General features: G+C 57.1%; 2 protein-coding genes across 2 annotated transcripts in view; both read left to right on the top strand.

The window, feature by feature from the left end:
* The first annotated feature begins 4,063 nt into the window (after positions 1–4,063).
* Positions 4,064–15,343, top strand: part of LOC116838828 (sodium/calcium exchanger 1) — a 144,049-nt gene continuing 132,769 nt past the window's right edge. The window contains exons 1-9 of the mRNA XM_075073284.1: positions 4,064–4,553; positions 4,901–5,363; positions 6,407–6,580; positions 6,730–6,830; positions 7,189–7,257; positions 7,363–7,427; positions 7,744–7,930; positions 8,276–8,419; positions 8,697–8,804. Coding sequence (XP_074929385.1) covers positions 4,937–5,363; positions 6,407–6,580; positions 6,730–6,830; positions 7,189–7,257; positions 7,363–7,427; positions 7,744–7,930; positions 8,276–8,419; positions 8,697–8,804 — 1,275 coding nt within the window. The 5' untranslated portion in view covers positions 4,064–4,553; positions 4,901–4,936. The remainder of the gene's footprint in view (positions 4,554–4,900; positions 5,364–6,406; positions 6,581–6,729; positions 6,831–7,188; positions 7,258–7,362; positions 7,428–7,743; positions 7,931–8,275; positions 8,420–8,696; positions 8,805–15,343) is intronic.
* LOC116838844 (calmodulin-1) lies at positions 11,719–15,239 on the top strand. The gene is made up of 6 exons (XM_032804379.2): positions 11,719–11,864; positions 12,292–12,322; positions 12,506–12,649; positions 13,619–13,725; positions 14,106–14,241; positions 14,624–15,239. The coding sequence occupies exons 1-6, from the start codon at positions 11,862–11,864 to the stop codon at positions 14,650–14,652; spliced, it is 450 nt and encodes a 149-aa protein (XP_032660270.1). The 5' UTR covers positions 11,719–11,861; the 3' UTR covers positions 14,653–15,239.

The raw sequence follows: 15,343 nt of genomic DNA, 5'->3' as shown, positions 1-15,343 counted from the left end.
CACTCTGGGACATTGGGGGCCTGCAGTGAGGGGAGAGTTCCCCCTGCTGAGCTCCCCATCCTGCTTTCTGCAGCACCATGCCCTTTGGTCACCTGGGGCATTGGGGACAGCACTGACTCACTAATCCCTGTAGGGATGGCCCCAGCCCGGGATGGCTCATTCCCAGCCATGCTCCCTATGATTATAGCCTTGTTTACATCCCTGCCTTGGAGCCCAGCCAGGCAGAGGGGGAGAAGGGATTCCTCTGCTCCGCACTCCTTCCTCTGATTCCTAGAACTTCTTGTCTCTTGGCAGGACAGGGGGTTCCTGACCCATCCCACCCCTCGGTGCCCAGCTTCAGAATTTGAGGGGAAGAGATGGTGGGCAGCAGGGTATGACCTCCCCTAAATTCACGCCTCTTTCTTGCACCTTATGGGTCATTTAAATGTGGGTTTGGGGCTCTGCATTTTCCTGGATCTGGGTTGGGGGTGTGAACTGTGTGTGGAGGGGGGAATCCATCTGGGCCAGAGGAGGGGGACACGACTTAGGGCTGGTGGAGGGGACCAGGGCTGGAGGTGGACCTGGAGGTCTGAGGCTGGGTTATTGTGAGTCTAGGCGGGGTTCTGGGTTGGGAAAGGCCTAGGCTGGGCAGGGGGAAATTGGGAGAGATAGGCTGGAGAGGGAGTAGAACCTAGGCTCTGGGAGAAAAAAGCTGAGCAGGTCGGGTGTAGGGAATTCTGTCTGTGTCTCTCCAGTAGGGCACAGAAAGGACACTCCAGCTGCAAAACATGCTACAACAACAAACAGCTGAGCCCCTCCCCTCCCCTTGAACTGGCCTGGCAGGAGCCCAGGGCTGGGACTGGCCTCATTAATAACCCCAGACAGCTCCTGTTCGAGCAGCAACAACAACTGGGGGAGGCTTCTGCCAGGAACAAATACGGTCTGTGGGATAAACAGGGTTGGAGAAGGGGCAATAGATTTAGGTGGAGAGAGGGTCAGTGGAGGAGACGGGCTGGTGAGGGGAAGGCTGGGGATTGATGGGGTATTAGTGGGCGAAGAGGGACATGGGGGCCAATGGGGCTGGAGGGGTGATGGGGGCTAGACACTGTAGGCTTAGGGGACTGATGGGGTTGCTATCACAAGGGCTGCCAGGGATGACGGGGGACACCAGAGGCTGGGTGATGTGGGGATACTGGGAGTGGAACAGTGGAGATCACTGGTGGCTGGGATGGGGAAGTAGGGGTCACTGAGGGCTGGATGTCTAGGGGAAGTGGGGATCAGTGGACACTGGGGTATTCTGGAGCTGGGCAGTAGAAGCTGGAGCACTGGGAATAAGGGGTGTGTGTGTGCGACTGGTGGACTCTAGTCATTCAGGCTGAAACCCCCAGGACCCATAAGAGCCTCCCATAACCCCAAGCTGAGGGTTCTGCAGCCCTGACTCCCTGAGGAAATGCAGTGTGTGTGTGTGGGGGGGGGATGTATCCCCTTCACTTCGTCTCGGGGCTGAGGTCAGCAGAGCTGGGGCTTCAGTGGAGCCTGTTTCTTCTGCCCCAGCCTGGAGACCCACGCAGCGAAGGTGCCCCCTCAGCTCTGCCTGTGGCCCCCAGGCCTGGCCCCTTAGGAAATGACACCCAATCCTGATGCTGCCCTACAGTACAATCCTGGCACTGGTTGGCATGGGAGTGAGGGTGCCCCTTTCTCAGTCATCGCAGGCCCAGGGGGCAGCACTAAGATGCCAAAACAAAGATGACTGCCAGGCAAGGGATGATGGCTGTCAGGGTGATAACACAGAAATGACTGCCAAGAGATGGCACAGTGATGGCTGGCAGGGAGGATGACGGCTGCTGATAGGGGAGACACAAAGATGGCTGCCCGACAGGATACAATGGCTATTGGGGGGTGAGTGGAAACACAAAGATGGCTGCCAAGGCGGGAGTGGTACAAAGAGGCTGCAGGCAGCCATTTTGTGTAATTCTCCCAAGATGGCTGAACTGGAATCCCAGGACTCTGCTATGGCCCAGATCTTCCCTGAGGCTGTGAATTCTTCTCCCATTCCTGGCGCCACCCTGACTGACTGGCAACATGGGGCAAGAAGCATGTGGAATCCATTTGTGGCTCTGGAGCAGCATCTTGGCGCCTGCTGTTTTCCTCCCTGTCCTTCCCACGCCCTATGCTTTAGGAGGATTCAAGCCCCAACATGACAATGTGGGAGCCTTCCCCAGGTTTAGACTGTGTCTGTGGTGTGACACAAGGGGAGAACTGGAAGTGTATGCACATGGCAGGACAAGAGGCATAGGTGGTAGTGGGGTTGCATAGTGGGGGGGCAAGGGGTAAGGATGGAGGATGCCAGGGGTGCACAGAGGTGGGAGATGTTGGAGGGCAGGATCAAGGGGGTGTGTGCATAGTGTGGGAGATGTTGGAGGGCACATACTGCACGGGGGAAGCCAGGTAGCACATAGTGTGACAGAAAAAGGGGTCCCCCAGAGTGGGGTGAGGCCAGTGGGAGGTAAATGAGGGGGTATATACACTGTGTGTGGAGGCAGGGGGCTGGTCAGGTCAGGGGGATGCTCATGGAAGGAGGTGCATGAATTAGTCTCTGGTTATAGCTTGTGTGATTGGCACTTGTTTACAGCCCTTGCCAGCTGTAAGCTGTCTTTGGCGGCAAGGCTCCTGGTCTGTTCTGCTGAGTCAGGCATTGCTGCTTACTGTGACAGAGCTGGAGCTCTAGGTGTGTGGGGATCAGCACCTCAGTTCTGGGGCTCAAACCTCCCCCTATCCCCATTCCACCCCTCTGGGGAAAATTCAGTGCTAGAGTAGGGGGTAGTTCGGTGCCAGCTGCCATATACAGAGGCCTCTCAGTGCCCAGCACAAAGTAGTGGCCTGGCAAGCTGCCCACTAACACCCCTGCCCCAGTGTATGTTTTGGGGAGACCCTCTCTATGGGGAGACAGGGGCACTCTGTTTCTATGGTCAGATCAGCCCCAGAAGCCCTGCCCATTAGTGCCATTCAGATGCAACTGACAACTAGACTCCATGCAGGGAGTAGGGGGTGTTTCAGGACCAGGAGACAGTTGGGAGTGTTTAGTGGTGGGTGGGAACCCCACAGGTAAGAGCTGATCTATATATAACCTTTTGTGATGGTAGCTGGGTGGGGGTAGGATTTACCTGGGGGGGGGCACTGGAAGGTTAGTGGGGAGCACTAGGGGTCACTGGCTCCTGGGAGGTTACTTGGGGAGGAGGCTTGATTAGCCTGGGGGAGGGATAAAGGAGTGCATCTCCCTCAGGTTGCCTTCCCCACCCCCACCCCTTTCGCCAGGGTTGGGGTGGGGGAGTTGGTCACATATTCTCAACAGTACATGATGGGGCCATTCAGTGCTTGAGGCTTCCCAGGAGGGTCAGAAAACAAGAGGGGCTGCTGCAGCCCCTTCAAGAAGCCCATAGAGCCCTCCCTGATATATGTAGGGAGCCAGGTGGGTTGTGTGGGCCCCGTGTGGCAGCGGTTTCCCACCACGTGACAGAACTGAAACAGGGAACAATCAAGTGTTTCTTGTGATTGCCAGGGCCGGAGGGAAGGGGCTGGATCTACAGCCTTTGATTGTGGCTCCCCCCCCATGGTGTTCCCAGACTCTGATCCTAGTCCCCATCATTTCCTAGCCTTTGATCTATCCTTCCCCCTTAGGGTTCCCAACTGTGATTCCCTCCCCTGCTCCTCGGGTTCCTGGCCTTTGATGTACAGGGCTCCCAGACACTGATCTCTGTCCCCTTCCCATCCCTGTGAGACAGAGTTCTTTCTCAGCAAGAAGGCTTGGCTCCAAGGGACAGACTAAGTCAAGAGTAGATATGGAAACTGAGGCACGCTGAAGGAAAAGGACTTGTCCAGCCACATACAGTGAGTCAGTGGAGCTGGGATTAGACCCCCCAGAATCCTGCTGTCACTCCCCTGCTCTAACCACTGGATACCACTCCTGCCAGAGTTGTGGATAGAATGGTGGTGGGATACTGGGACACCCCTCATGAGGCTATTATCTTCAAGCCAAGTTACACACACACCCCATATGGAGCTACCCAGGCCCGATCAACTGGAAACTCTTCCATTCTCATCTCACCCCCAAACTCTCCATGGAGTGGCAACCCTTTGTTGTCATCTCTGCTATCTATAGGGTGACCAGATGTCCAGATTTTATAGGGACAGTCCTGATTTTGGGGTCTTTTTCTTATATAGATAGACTCCTATTACCCCCCACCCCCTGTCCTGTTTTTTCACATTTGCTGTCTGGTCACCCTAGCCATCTAGGGCCTTGTCGCAGGTACAGACCCCTCACTCTTTGGGGCACTGCTCTCTCCAGAGGCCTCAACTTCCCATAGTCCCTCTCCCCCCGAGCTCTGCAACAAGCAGGATCCTCTCCATTTCTCCAGGCCCTAGATCATGGTAACACGGAGTAATTATCTGTTTCCACCTTAAGGCGGGCGGGGGACGGGTCTGGGAGGCGGAGTCAGAGGCGGATCGGGATATATCAGTGCCGGCAGAGACAGAGCGCAAGTCTCACAGTCAGAGAAATCAATCAGGTTCGCTAGGTATGATCCGCCGCGGTGTGCCGGGCGCGTGGGGACCGTGTGATCTAGCGCCGCGCCCTGGGCGCATGGGCTGGGTACCTACCAGCGCGCACAGGGCTGTGGGGAGGCGGCGAGCAGGGGGGCACGAGGTGAGAAGGCAGCATGGCTGCGGCTGAATCCCGCGACAGGCCTAGGAAAGGGGGCTCAGGCAGGTGGTGGAGGGCGGGGAAATCTCTGTCCTTGGCGGAGAAATCTCTCTGCCTGCTGAGAGGGCTGTGTACCAAGGTCGGGGAGCTCTGCTCAGGGGCCGGGTGGTGGAGATTGCTCTGCCCGGGGCACATGGCTCTGCCTCTCTTCCCTCACCACAGGCCCTAGCGATCCCCGGTGGCATTTAGCCGGGCATCATGAGCCAGGATGCAGAGGTGGATATGAAGGAGGTGGAGTTGAACGAGATGGAGCTAGAGAAGCAGCCCATGGCAGGCTCCCCGGCCTCGGAATCCCTGGGCGAGAAGAACGGGATGGTGGTGAAGGTGAAGGTGCCCGAGGAGGATGGCGAGGTGGATGCTGGCACCAAGTTCACGGGGCTGTCCAAGGAGGAGCTGCTGCAGGTAGCGGGCACTCCAGGGTGGGTGCGCACCCGCTGGGCCCTGCTCATCCTCTTCTGGCTGGGTTGGCTGGGCATGCTGGCGGGGGCCATCGTCATCATCGTCCAGGCTCCCCGCTGCAAGGAGCTGCCTCCCCAGGAGTGGTGGCACAAGGGGGGCATTTACCGCATCCAGGCACTGGAGGCTTTCCAGGACTCGGATGCCGATGGAGTCGGGGACTTGGCAGGTGAGTCCTGATTCTCAGCCCCCTAACCCACCAGACCTCACTCCCCTTTAAGCTGGGGATAGAACCCCAGAGTCCTGACTATCCCTCCCGCCCCTACTCTCATAACCCAGTAGACTCCACTTCCTTACCAGAGCTGGGGATTAAACTAGGAGGGGGTTGGGATGGGAGGACCCTGGTGTGCGGGGACAAGAGGTGTTATGGGTGGGAAAGGAGAGGGGTTTGGGGTAGTGGTGGGGTAGCTGCTGGGGAGTGGCAGGAACCGAGGGTGAACATTAGGGTTTGGTTGCCTTCTTGGCACAAACTGGAGCTCAGGTGCTGCTGGGGCGACCTCCTCCCCCAGTTCTCCCTATCTGGGAGGACTTATGGGGGTGGGAACGCTCCCCCCCCATAGGATGTCCCATACAGTCTGTTCCCCACGTGCTCCTTGCGCAAGCAGGTGACTGGCAGCCTGCCAGTCTGTCGCGCCTGGGAGGGGTGAGGGTGCTCCCAGCCGGTTCTAGCCGGTTGGCAGCAGCAACCACTGCGCTTTGTTTCATCAGCTTTGACGTCAGCCCAGCCTGAGCTGACTCAGCTGTTGGGGCGGATGGGGGGGGGGGGAGACTGGTGATGGGGGGAGGATGCTGGGGTATGGTCCCATACCAATCTGTGGGGGTGGAGAGGGGGAAGGGAGCTGGGGTTAAAGGTCCTGTGGGCTTGAGGGTGGGGGGAAGGGAGCTGGGGTTAAAGGTCTTGTGGGCGGGGGAAGGGGGCTGGGGTTAAAGGTCCCACCATGGGGAGATGAGGTGGGGAGCTGCTGGGGGTTAAAGGTCACATAATGCACTGAGGCAAATGTGAATTTTGGGGATTGGCTGGGTTAAAGGTTTCATTCTGGGTGAGAGAGGAACGGGAATTGGGGGAGTATCTTTCACCTGGTGGGGAGGGGTAATGTGGACAAGATGCAGGGGCTATGGGGACAGCTTTTACCTGGGTTAGGGAGGGGATTATGTGAGATTAGGGGAGCTGCCAACACCTGATCTCTCCCACCTTGTCCACTCTCCCCCCAGGGGTGGAGCAGCACATTGATTACCTGAGCTCCCTGAAGGTGAAGGGGCTGGTAATTGGGCCCATACATGTTAACACCCCTGACAAACTGGCTGACACGGACCTTCAGGAAGTGGACCCCCGTTTCGGCACCAAGGAGACCTTTACCAAGCTGTTGGAGGCTGCCAAGAAGAAGAGTAAGAAAATGTCCCAGTATGGGGCCTTTTTCCCCTTGGGGTGCTGGATCTGATCTGGCCCCAGGATGGGTGGTGGGGAATGGGATATGGGGTGTTTGGGGAGGGGAGCTCTGCCCTAGAATGTACACTTGAGCTCTCTTTCTCCCTAGGTCTCAAGGTCATCCTGGACTTGACCCCCAATTACCGTGGCCAGATGCCCTGGTTCAGCCAGGAGACCCCCCGCAGCAGTGATTTCCAGTCTAAAATGAAGGTGAGGTTGGGTTCCAATGCGGGGCATCCTGAGGAGCAGCACCTGAGGGGAGCTGGCAATCTAACCTTAAGGCTATGTTCTGGGGAAGAGGGTGTCCTGCTCTCTCACAGATCTTCCCCAGGGGTCTGTCTGGGCCTGGTTTGCCACTTCCCCTGAATCCTCACTATTTTGGAGGAAGCAGCTGGGACCACTGTTTGGGTTTCTCACGCAGGGGGGCTAGGGGTATGGAGACCTGGAGGGAGGAGGTATTGGCTACACTGGAGTCGGGGGCTGGAGATGATCAGTTGATGGGAGGATGCAGGGCTGGTGGCTGGGGGGCATGCCAGATGCTGATGCTTGACACACACTCTCTGGGCAGGCGGCACTGGAGTTCTGGCTGGAGTTTGGCGTGGCAGGGATCCAGATGGAGGAAGTGGAGAAGCTCAGTGTAAGTTACTAGCTTGTCTGTGTGTTGGGGGTGAGGGTTGTGGGGTGTTGGGGCGGGAGGTAATGTGGAGAGTGACTGTCTGTCTCACAGGTCTTTCTCCTCCAGGACTCCCAGCTCCCGGTGGAGTGGAAGAACCTCACCAGCCAGTACAGTTCTGATGGCAATGCCAGGTGAGTGCCAAGCCCCCAACAAATGGTTCTGGCCCTTTTGTGGTGGTGGTTGACTGGCTGCCCCCCTGGGATGGCAGCCCTCTTGAATACGCCCACCGTCCAGGCTCCCTCCCTTGGATGCCTCTCTCCTCTCCTGGTGCCAATCCCCCCTCAAGCACCCATAGCTCCCCCATGTCTCCCCATCCTCCAGGAAAATACCTCTCCATTTTCAGACTCTGCACCCTGCCCCACCCCAGCCTCCCACACCCTCTTTCCCATTCCTAGCACCTCACAATTGACCCCGGCATTCACTGTACCCTGACGCCCTTCTCTCCAGGGTGCTGATCGCTGGGACGGGCCAACGAGATTCCTGGCAGATCTTCTCCTTGCTGAACGAGACCAGCGCTGACCTCCTGGTCAGCCCATATCTGGTGGGGCTGGGGCAGGAGCCCTCTGGGGAGAAGGTGGAAAATGCGATCAGAGAGTACATCCAGGCTTCTGGAGAGAAGTGGCCCAGCTGGAGTGTGAGTGCTGCCCACTCTGTTTCCCCAGCTCTTGAAATTGGGGGAGGGGGCTGGGGCATGAACCCACCTTCACCCCACCCTACCCCACAGGATCCCCATGCTAAGCCCCCCCCCCCCATCTGTATCATAGCTCCCAGTGCTCAGAGTGGGCTCCCTTTTGGAGACAGGGCAGGAGCTGAGCCCCAACAGGTGCATGCCATAAAGCGTGTGGGTCTGTTCTGTGTTGGCTGCTCAAGAAGGATAGGCCGGGATGTGACCATTAGCCCCCCATCCCCTCCCAGAGCTGGGGATATGTCCACCTCCCACCCCCTGTGTGCTGACTCTGCATCTCTGCTGTCTCTGCAGGCGGGGGGCCCAAGGACGGGGCACATGGCCTCTCTTGTGAAGGAGCGGTTGCTGCGCCTCTATCACATGCTACTTTTCACGCTGCCAGGAACGCCCTTCACCAACTATGGGGATGAAATCGGGCTGCAGGAGCTGTCAGGACAGGTAGGGGCAGTGTGGGGCTAGGGGATCCCTCTGGAGGAGGTGTTGGGGGAGGCCTGGGAGGGTTAGTTTAAGGTGATTTGGGGGGGAGGGGTGGGCAGTGAAGTCCCTGAAGGTGCTGGCAGGTGGGGAATGTCAGGGCAGGGCGAAGGGCCGGTGAAGTTTGTTCAGCTCCTGGGTGGGGAAGGAGTGTCTGGGGAAGGGATGGGCTGGGTTGGTACAAGAAGGGATGGGCAGCCAGCTGTGCAACTCCCTGTAACCATGTCCATCACTTCCCCAGTCCAGTGCACCCCACATGCTGTGGAATGATTCGGCCAATTTTGGCTTCTCCTCAAAGTCGTTGTCTCAAGGTGTGGGCGGCGGCGGCGGCGGCGGCATCACTGTGAAGGTGAGGGCAGGGGTATAGGCAGAGCTTAGGGGAGGAACATGGGTGGTGTGGTGAGGGTGGGCTTAGATGGGGGTAGAGCTCTGGGGGAGCTCAAAGGGTGTGGGAGGAGCTGGAGGAGGGCACGGTCTGCCTCGCACTAACCCAGCATTTCTCAAATGCTGCCATTGTGGCCACCAGAGGCTTTTCTTGCGGCTGCAGACTTCTGGGCTATGGTGGTAGTGCTTGGGGCAGGGGGGCAGACAAAGCAGTAACTCCTCCTCTGGGGCCACCAGCAGGGTTTGGGCCCTACCCTCCTCTGAGGACACAGTGGCTGCCTGCTCTTCCAGCATTTGAGTACCCCACCTTCTGGAGATGGAGAGGGTCTGGCTTCAGCCCTGGGGTAGCAGGCAACTGGCTCCAGCTGCATAGTGGTTGGCTCTGTCCTCTCACTGCAAGGCCGCAAGCTCCAGTCATGGGAGGCAGGGCTTTGGTCTCCGTCTATGGGCCCCCATTGCCCTTGCACCCCCACCCCGCTGCCTTTTCTGGCATCGGCTGCACATGGCAGACCCTGGCCCCTCCTGTGCAGCAATAGGTTCTGTCCCCCACTGCTACCCCCAGCCCCTATCCAGGGCTTAATTTGTTCTCAGGCTTGCTAGGAGCTGAGTAAGTCTTCTGAGAAAAATTATATCTGTATGTTTGTTAATATCACTTTTCACAGCAGACTTAGCAGCTAGCTTGAAGGCTGTGAAAAGTGATACTGACATACAAGCATCACTTTTCACAGCAGTAGACTTGCTAGCTAAGCAACCAAAAGAAAGAACAATAAAAACAAGAATGTGCCAAACACCTTATTTGTGTTTCTATTGGATCTGTTCCTTACTAAACCTAAACAAAACGGAACACTATTTGGATTTTTTTAGTCTGCAAAAACACCCTACATAGACATGTCCAAATCACTGTCATTTGTTTGCGTGCATATGTGTTTGTAATTAACTTTAGGAAAAATGTATATTTTTAGGAAAAATTGACAGCAGCCACCTGCAAGAGTTGGTGGCTTCTCTCTGAGGTCACCAAAATGTTATTGTGAGAACCTCTGCACTAACCCCATGTCTCCCTCCCCAGGCACAGAGTGAGGACCGCTCCTCATTGCTCTCCCTGTTCCGGCACCTGAGTGAGCTGCGGGGCAAGGAGCGCTCGCTGTTGCATGGGGAATTCATGATGCTGCCTAGAGTGGTGCCAGATGTCTGTATCTACCTGCGCAGCTGGGACCAGAACAAACGCTTCTTGGTGGTCCTCAACTTAGCTGGCAACAGCAGCTCTGTCCCCATTTCCCACCCTCTCCTGCCTCCTGAGGCCACAGTGGAGCTCAGCACTGACCCCCAGCGCCAGGAGGGGCAGCTGGCCCTGAAGGACCTGACTTTGAAGCCCTCTGAGGGGTTGCTGCTGCATTTCCCCTATGTAGCCTAGGAGAGGAGGCCTCCCCTGTGGGCCAGGGCCTCCCATGTTCCAAGGAGGGGTGTTTATTCTTGTGAGTCCTACTAACATCCCCAGGGGCAGCACTGAGGCCTTGGGGCAGGAGTGGGGAGCTGCAGCCATAAGGTAAAGAAGGCTCCTAGGTTCTGTTCTCCTGAGTCCTGGATGTCTGACCTGATCTTCTCCTCCCCCCCGCCCCCCCCATTACCCTCCCATAGGGCTGGCGGGGCGTAGGGGGAAGCTGGTGCTCAGTGTGCCCCAGTTCCTGCTAACCTCACTTTGGCACCATCCTCGGGGATGCTATGGGAAATCTGGACTGCGGATGGGGCTCTATGGCATCTGTTTCCTTATGGTGGGGCAGCATTTAAATTTAGGGACCAAGGAGTTCAGGCCCCACTGGCTGCAGCTTCACCCTCCCCCTTTGGGTGCCCCGTATGATTGGATAGGTGGGGATGACTGATCAGGACCAAAGCTCTGTCTGTCTCTCTCTCCTCCTTCCTCTCTCCCCCTCCCCAGGTTGTAGTGGCCAGTGCTGTGTGTGACATGGTGCAGATGTTTGGGTCGGGGGTGGATGGCTTTGTGCTGGGCTCCTCCTGAGTGCTGCTGGGATCAGCATGGAAATAATAAAAGGTTCTGCTTAGTAATTCTGGCTTGTCTCTTCCTTTAATATGCCTTACTGCCTCCTTGTTTTCCCTGTGGCTGCTTCATGCCTTAACAGACCGGGAAAGGAGGACCCCCTGCACATCATCCTCATTGGCTATATCTTCTACTGCTGCAGGTTCCTACCTGCACTATGAGGACCCCTTTCCCCCCTGCTGTGACCACCGAGTAGCCTGGGGGCAGATCTCTGCAATTCATGGGTCTGGGTGCTGCCCTGGAGCAATCTGCCTAGCATGGTGCTGTTTGTTAGTGGAGATGGGGCTTCCCCCAACCTTGTCTGTGTCCTTAAGTGTGTGGACCTACCATAGATTACTCCCTCTGCAGTGGGGGAGGAGCAGCTGACCTGGCAGCCCTAGGCCAACCCCCCTCCCCTCCCCTCCCCTCCCCTGATGTAAGAAGGGGGGTGATTCCATCTCCAGAGGTTGTGCCAAGCCCCTAGGGTCCTGCCTAGGCCCCTGCCTTTTTGGGAAGGCCCCCCCACTATCATAAGGCACATGGCAGAGGAGCCAGTAGCAGTGGTGCATGCTGGGAGCTAGTGTTTCAGCGTGCGGAGGCCCCTACTGATCCCTATGGGCACTTTACACCTTCTCCTTTAACATGCCACCTCGCCTTTAAATCCACCTGCTCTTCAGTGCCCGTCCTCTTTAACCCACTGTGGCCGCTTTCTGTCGGCCGAACGCCGGCCCCGCCGCCGCCTTCCCCTTTAAGCGGTCTCCCTGACGCATTGCAGGTGGGAGCCGGCCAATGGGCTCGGGGCAAGCGGGTCACGTGGCCGTACCGGGCGGGCGGTATTTAAAGGGCTCGGCGCAAAACGCAACGGAAGGCCACTGCTGGGTCCGGGACTCGTTGCGGGCGGAGGGATCTGGGCGGCGCGGCCCGGGCGGAGGGAGCCTGAGACCACGGGGAACTGAGCGGTCGTAGCACCAGCCCCCCGCCGCCGCCGCCATGGCAAGAAGGGGGGGTTGTGGGGGGCTGGGGCTCCCTGGCAGCGGGTGGCGGAGCGAGGGGCTGGGGTCCAGGGGAACGGGGCGGCGGGGAGCGTGCGCGGAGAGAGCAATTGGGGGTCGGGAGCCTGGTCCCGTGTGTTGGGGGGGTCCAGGCCCCAAGACGAGGGCTAGTAGGGTCGCTCTCCATTGGCCAATCGGGAACAAGTAGTTGGGGGGCAGTTGGAGACAGCAGCCATGCTGCGTCTTGCGGGAGGTGGGCGGCGGGGGGACTCCAGGGGGGTCTGGGGTGTAGGGCAGAGTCTCTTCTGCTGCGATATTGGATGGGGGGGGTGAGGCTGTGGTTTGGGGGGCAGATGGCCTGAAGGTGTAGAGCATGGCTTGCTGGAGGGTATCAGACAGCCAGGATAATTCTCTGTCTCCTCTTGCAGGCAGACCAGCTGACAGAGGAACAGATCGCAGGTGAGACACCCCTTCATCCTGTTACCCCAAAATTCTCCTTTATATGGGGGGATCCGGTGCTTCACAATATGGTCAGGCCCAGGCGCTTGTTCGCCGAGTTCTGGGGAGAGGGAGGGGACTGCAGAGAGAAGGGACCCTGTGGCAGGCCCCCCAGGTACTGATTCCTCTCCCCTCTCTCGGCAGAATTCAAGGAAGCCTTCTCTCTTTTCGACAAGGATGGGGATGGTACCATTACCACCAAGGAGTTGGGTACCGTCATGAGGTCCCTAGGGCAAAACCCCACCGAGGCAGAGTTGCAGGACATGATCAATGAGGTGGACGCTGATGGTGAGAGGGACTGTGAGACGGGTGGGGAGTCAGAATACAGCCACTGCACTGGTGGCAGTGGGAGTGTGTTTGAGGGTGATCAGAGCTGGGAGGCAGGACTCCTGTGTTCTTTTCTTAGCTCTGAGCTTGGAGAAGTCTTTTTCCTTCTCTGTGCCTCAGTTTCCCTTACCATTCTTTGTCTGTTTAGACTATGAGCTTTGGGCTAGGGACTGAAAGAAGGGTTTCTAGGCCGTTCAGGGGAATGAGGAGGAGACCGAAAGAGCTGGGTTTGTATAGCTTGACTAGATGAAGTTTGGAGAGTAGGGGGTGGATCTGATTGTCCTCTGTAAATATATCAGGGAGGAAACACTAAAGAGAGTGAAGAGTGAGTTTCTGGAACAGCTTCCCAATAGGGGCAAACATTGATATGTTTCTGATTGAGATTTTGATGGGCCTGCCTGTAATAGCAGGGCCTGGACTTGATGACCCAGGAGGCCGCTTCTAGCCCTATGTCACTGTGTGATACACCTAATCCCAACCGCTGGTACTGTCCCTCCTCTGTGAGTGCTGCTGTTAACTACCCTGCTCACACAGCTGAGAATCACCTCATCCTAGGGTCTGTCACTTCTGCATCCCAAAGTGATGCAGGCCCCATGGAGAGCTGCCTGTTCTTGTTTCAGTGTGGGGGTTGTACCTGAGTTAAACCCAGGGGGTTGATCCAAGTTTTATAGGCCAGTCCCCTGCCCAAACTACAGAGCTCTGAGGCTTGTTTCTAGGTTCCCCATATCTCTGCAGAGGGGCTAAAGAGGCATCCCCTCAAGGGAAGCCCACCATTGGCGGGAAGCGGGTGAATTCCCCAGAGCTCCCTGGCAGTATTTGAGTGTCTGGATTTGTGGGAGGGAGAGTATTGGATGCTGTAGGGGGGCTGTGCAGGTCATCCAACCCACTGTCAGTTAGGTCCAGCACTAATGGCCTCTTCTCCTGCCCAAGGGAATGGCACCATTGACTTCCCTGAGTTCCTAACCATGATGGCAAGGAAAATGAAGGATACAGACAGCGAGGAGGAGATCCGTGAGGCCTTCCGGGTGTTTGACAAGGTGAGGCAGTGGGGCTTCATCCCCCATATCCCTGGTGGCAGTGCATGCCCTTTGCTTTCTCCCCAGGAGCTCCAAAATAGCAGCTGGGGCTAAACTCCTCCCTGCAGGGACAGCTGAGTCCAATACTCCCTCCTGTGTGGATGTGCTTCACAGCTGCACACCTCCCCCCCTTCCACATGGGGTTGGGGGCAGGAGAGTCATCAGCTACCTGAGGTAGATGGTTGTGTGTGTTGGAGGAGGGGGAAATGCCTGTGTGGTCTACGTGCTTTCCCCTCTCCAGGGCCTGTGCTGAGGCTGAAAGGGTGGGGTCCCTGGGGTGCTTGTGCTAACTGGATGGAGCCCTATGGCCCCCTTGCCTGACATGGTGGCTGCCTCCCCAGGATGGGAATGGGTACATCAGTGCGGCCGAGCTGCGCCACGTCATGACCAATCTGGGTGAGAAGCTGACAGATGAGGAGGTGGATGAGATGATCCGGGAAGCTGACATCGATGGTGATGGACAGGTCAACTATGAAGGTGAGCGGGGCGGGGCAGCTTCCTCTGACTGTCCAAAGGGCACAGCTGCTGCTCAGGATAGTACTGCTCTGGAGAGGGCACTTGCTCTCTTAAGGACTCTCCAATGCAGTGGGTAGAATGGGTCTTGGAGTCAGGATGCCTAGGTTCTCTTCCCAGGTATGCTGCTTTCTGCCTCTGCATTGTGACAGGCATAGCCTGGTGAAAGGGCTTGGAAATGTCACAAATGCTGTTAACTCCAGAGAATGGGAGACGTAGTAGGGCACCCCCAAGTGCAGCCTGTGTGGGGGTTGGGGTGGAGGGATGGTTTCTGCCTGAGAGAAGGCAAGGGTGGGATGAATCAGGCTTGTCTCATACTCTCTGACCCTGTGCCTTTGCTTTGCAGAGTTTGTACAGATGATGACAGCTAAGTAGGCTCGGTAGGGCATCCCCCTCACCTGTACAGACTGGATGGATTCTTCCTACTGCTGCCACATGTCACCCCTGCCCTGTCCCAGGTGCCATCCTGTCATCAGCAGCTGCTCTCCTTTGAGGACAGTGCATGCTTTCACCTCTTCTGCAATGTGTGCTTGTATGCTGGGCACCACAGGGACAGGAGCCCAGCAGGGCCTATGGCCTGCTTCCCACCAAGTGGTTTGGTGGAGCAGGCCCCTGGCTGTTGGCTGGCTCTGCAAACTGCTTTCCATCTGACGATTCTTCCTCTTCCCTCCCATATTCAGCATCTCACCTGAATGCTCATGGACTGTGGTAGGGCAGCTGACAGTGTCTCTCTTTAACTGGCCACTGTTGCCTTCCTGGATGTGTCTGCGTATGTTGGATATTGTGACTGTTAATTTCTTAACTGCTTAATATTCACCCCCCCCTTAATCTCTTAATTCCTTTCCTCCGCTCCCCTCCCCTCCTTCCCACTCCATATTGGCTTCTGGGGATGCTTCGGTTCCATTCCAGATGATGTAAGGTTTTATTTTCAATAAAGTCTCTCTGTGTGGTTTCTATTCCAAGTGCTGCCTCAGCATGTTCAGTGCACAACTCCATTGGAGGAGCCCTACCACCCTGTGGGGCTTGGTTCTACATTGATAAACCAAGGTGGGTGGTGTGTGCTAGT

Source organism: Chelonoidis abingdonii, chromosome 17 (genome assembly GCF_003597395.2).
Source record: "Chelonoidis abingdonii isolate Lonesome George chromosome 17, CheloAbing_2.0, whole genome shotgun sequence".
Lineage (NCBI taxonomy): Eukaryota > Metazoa > Chordata > Testudines > Testudinidae > Chelonoidis > Chelonoidis abingdonii.
The sequence above is the reverse complement of the archived record's forward strand: the minus strand, read 5'-3'. Positions and strand labels throughout refer to the sequence as shown.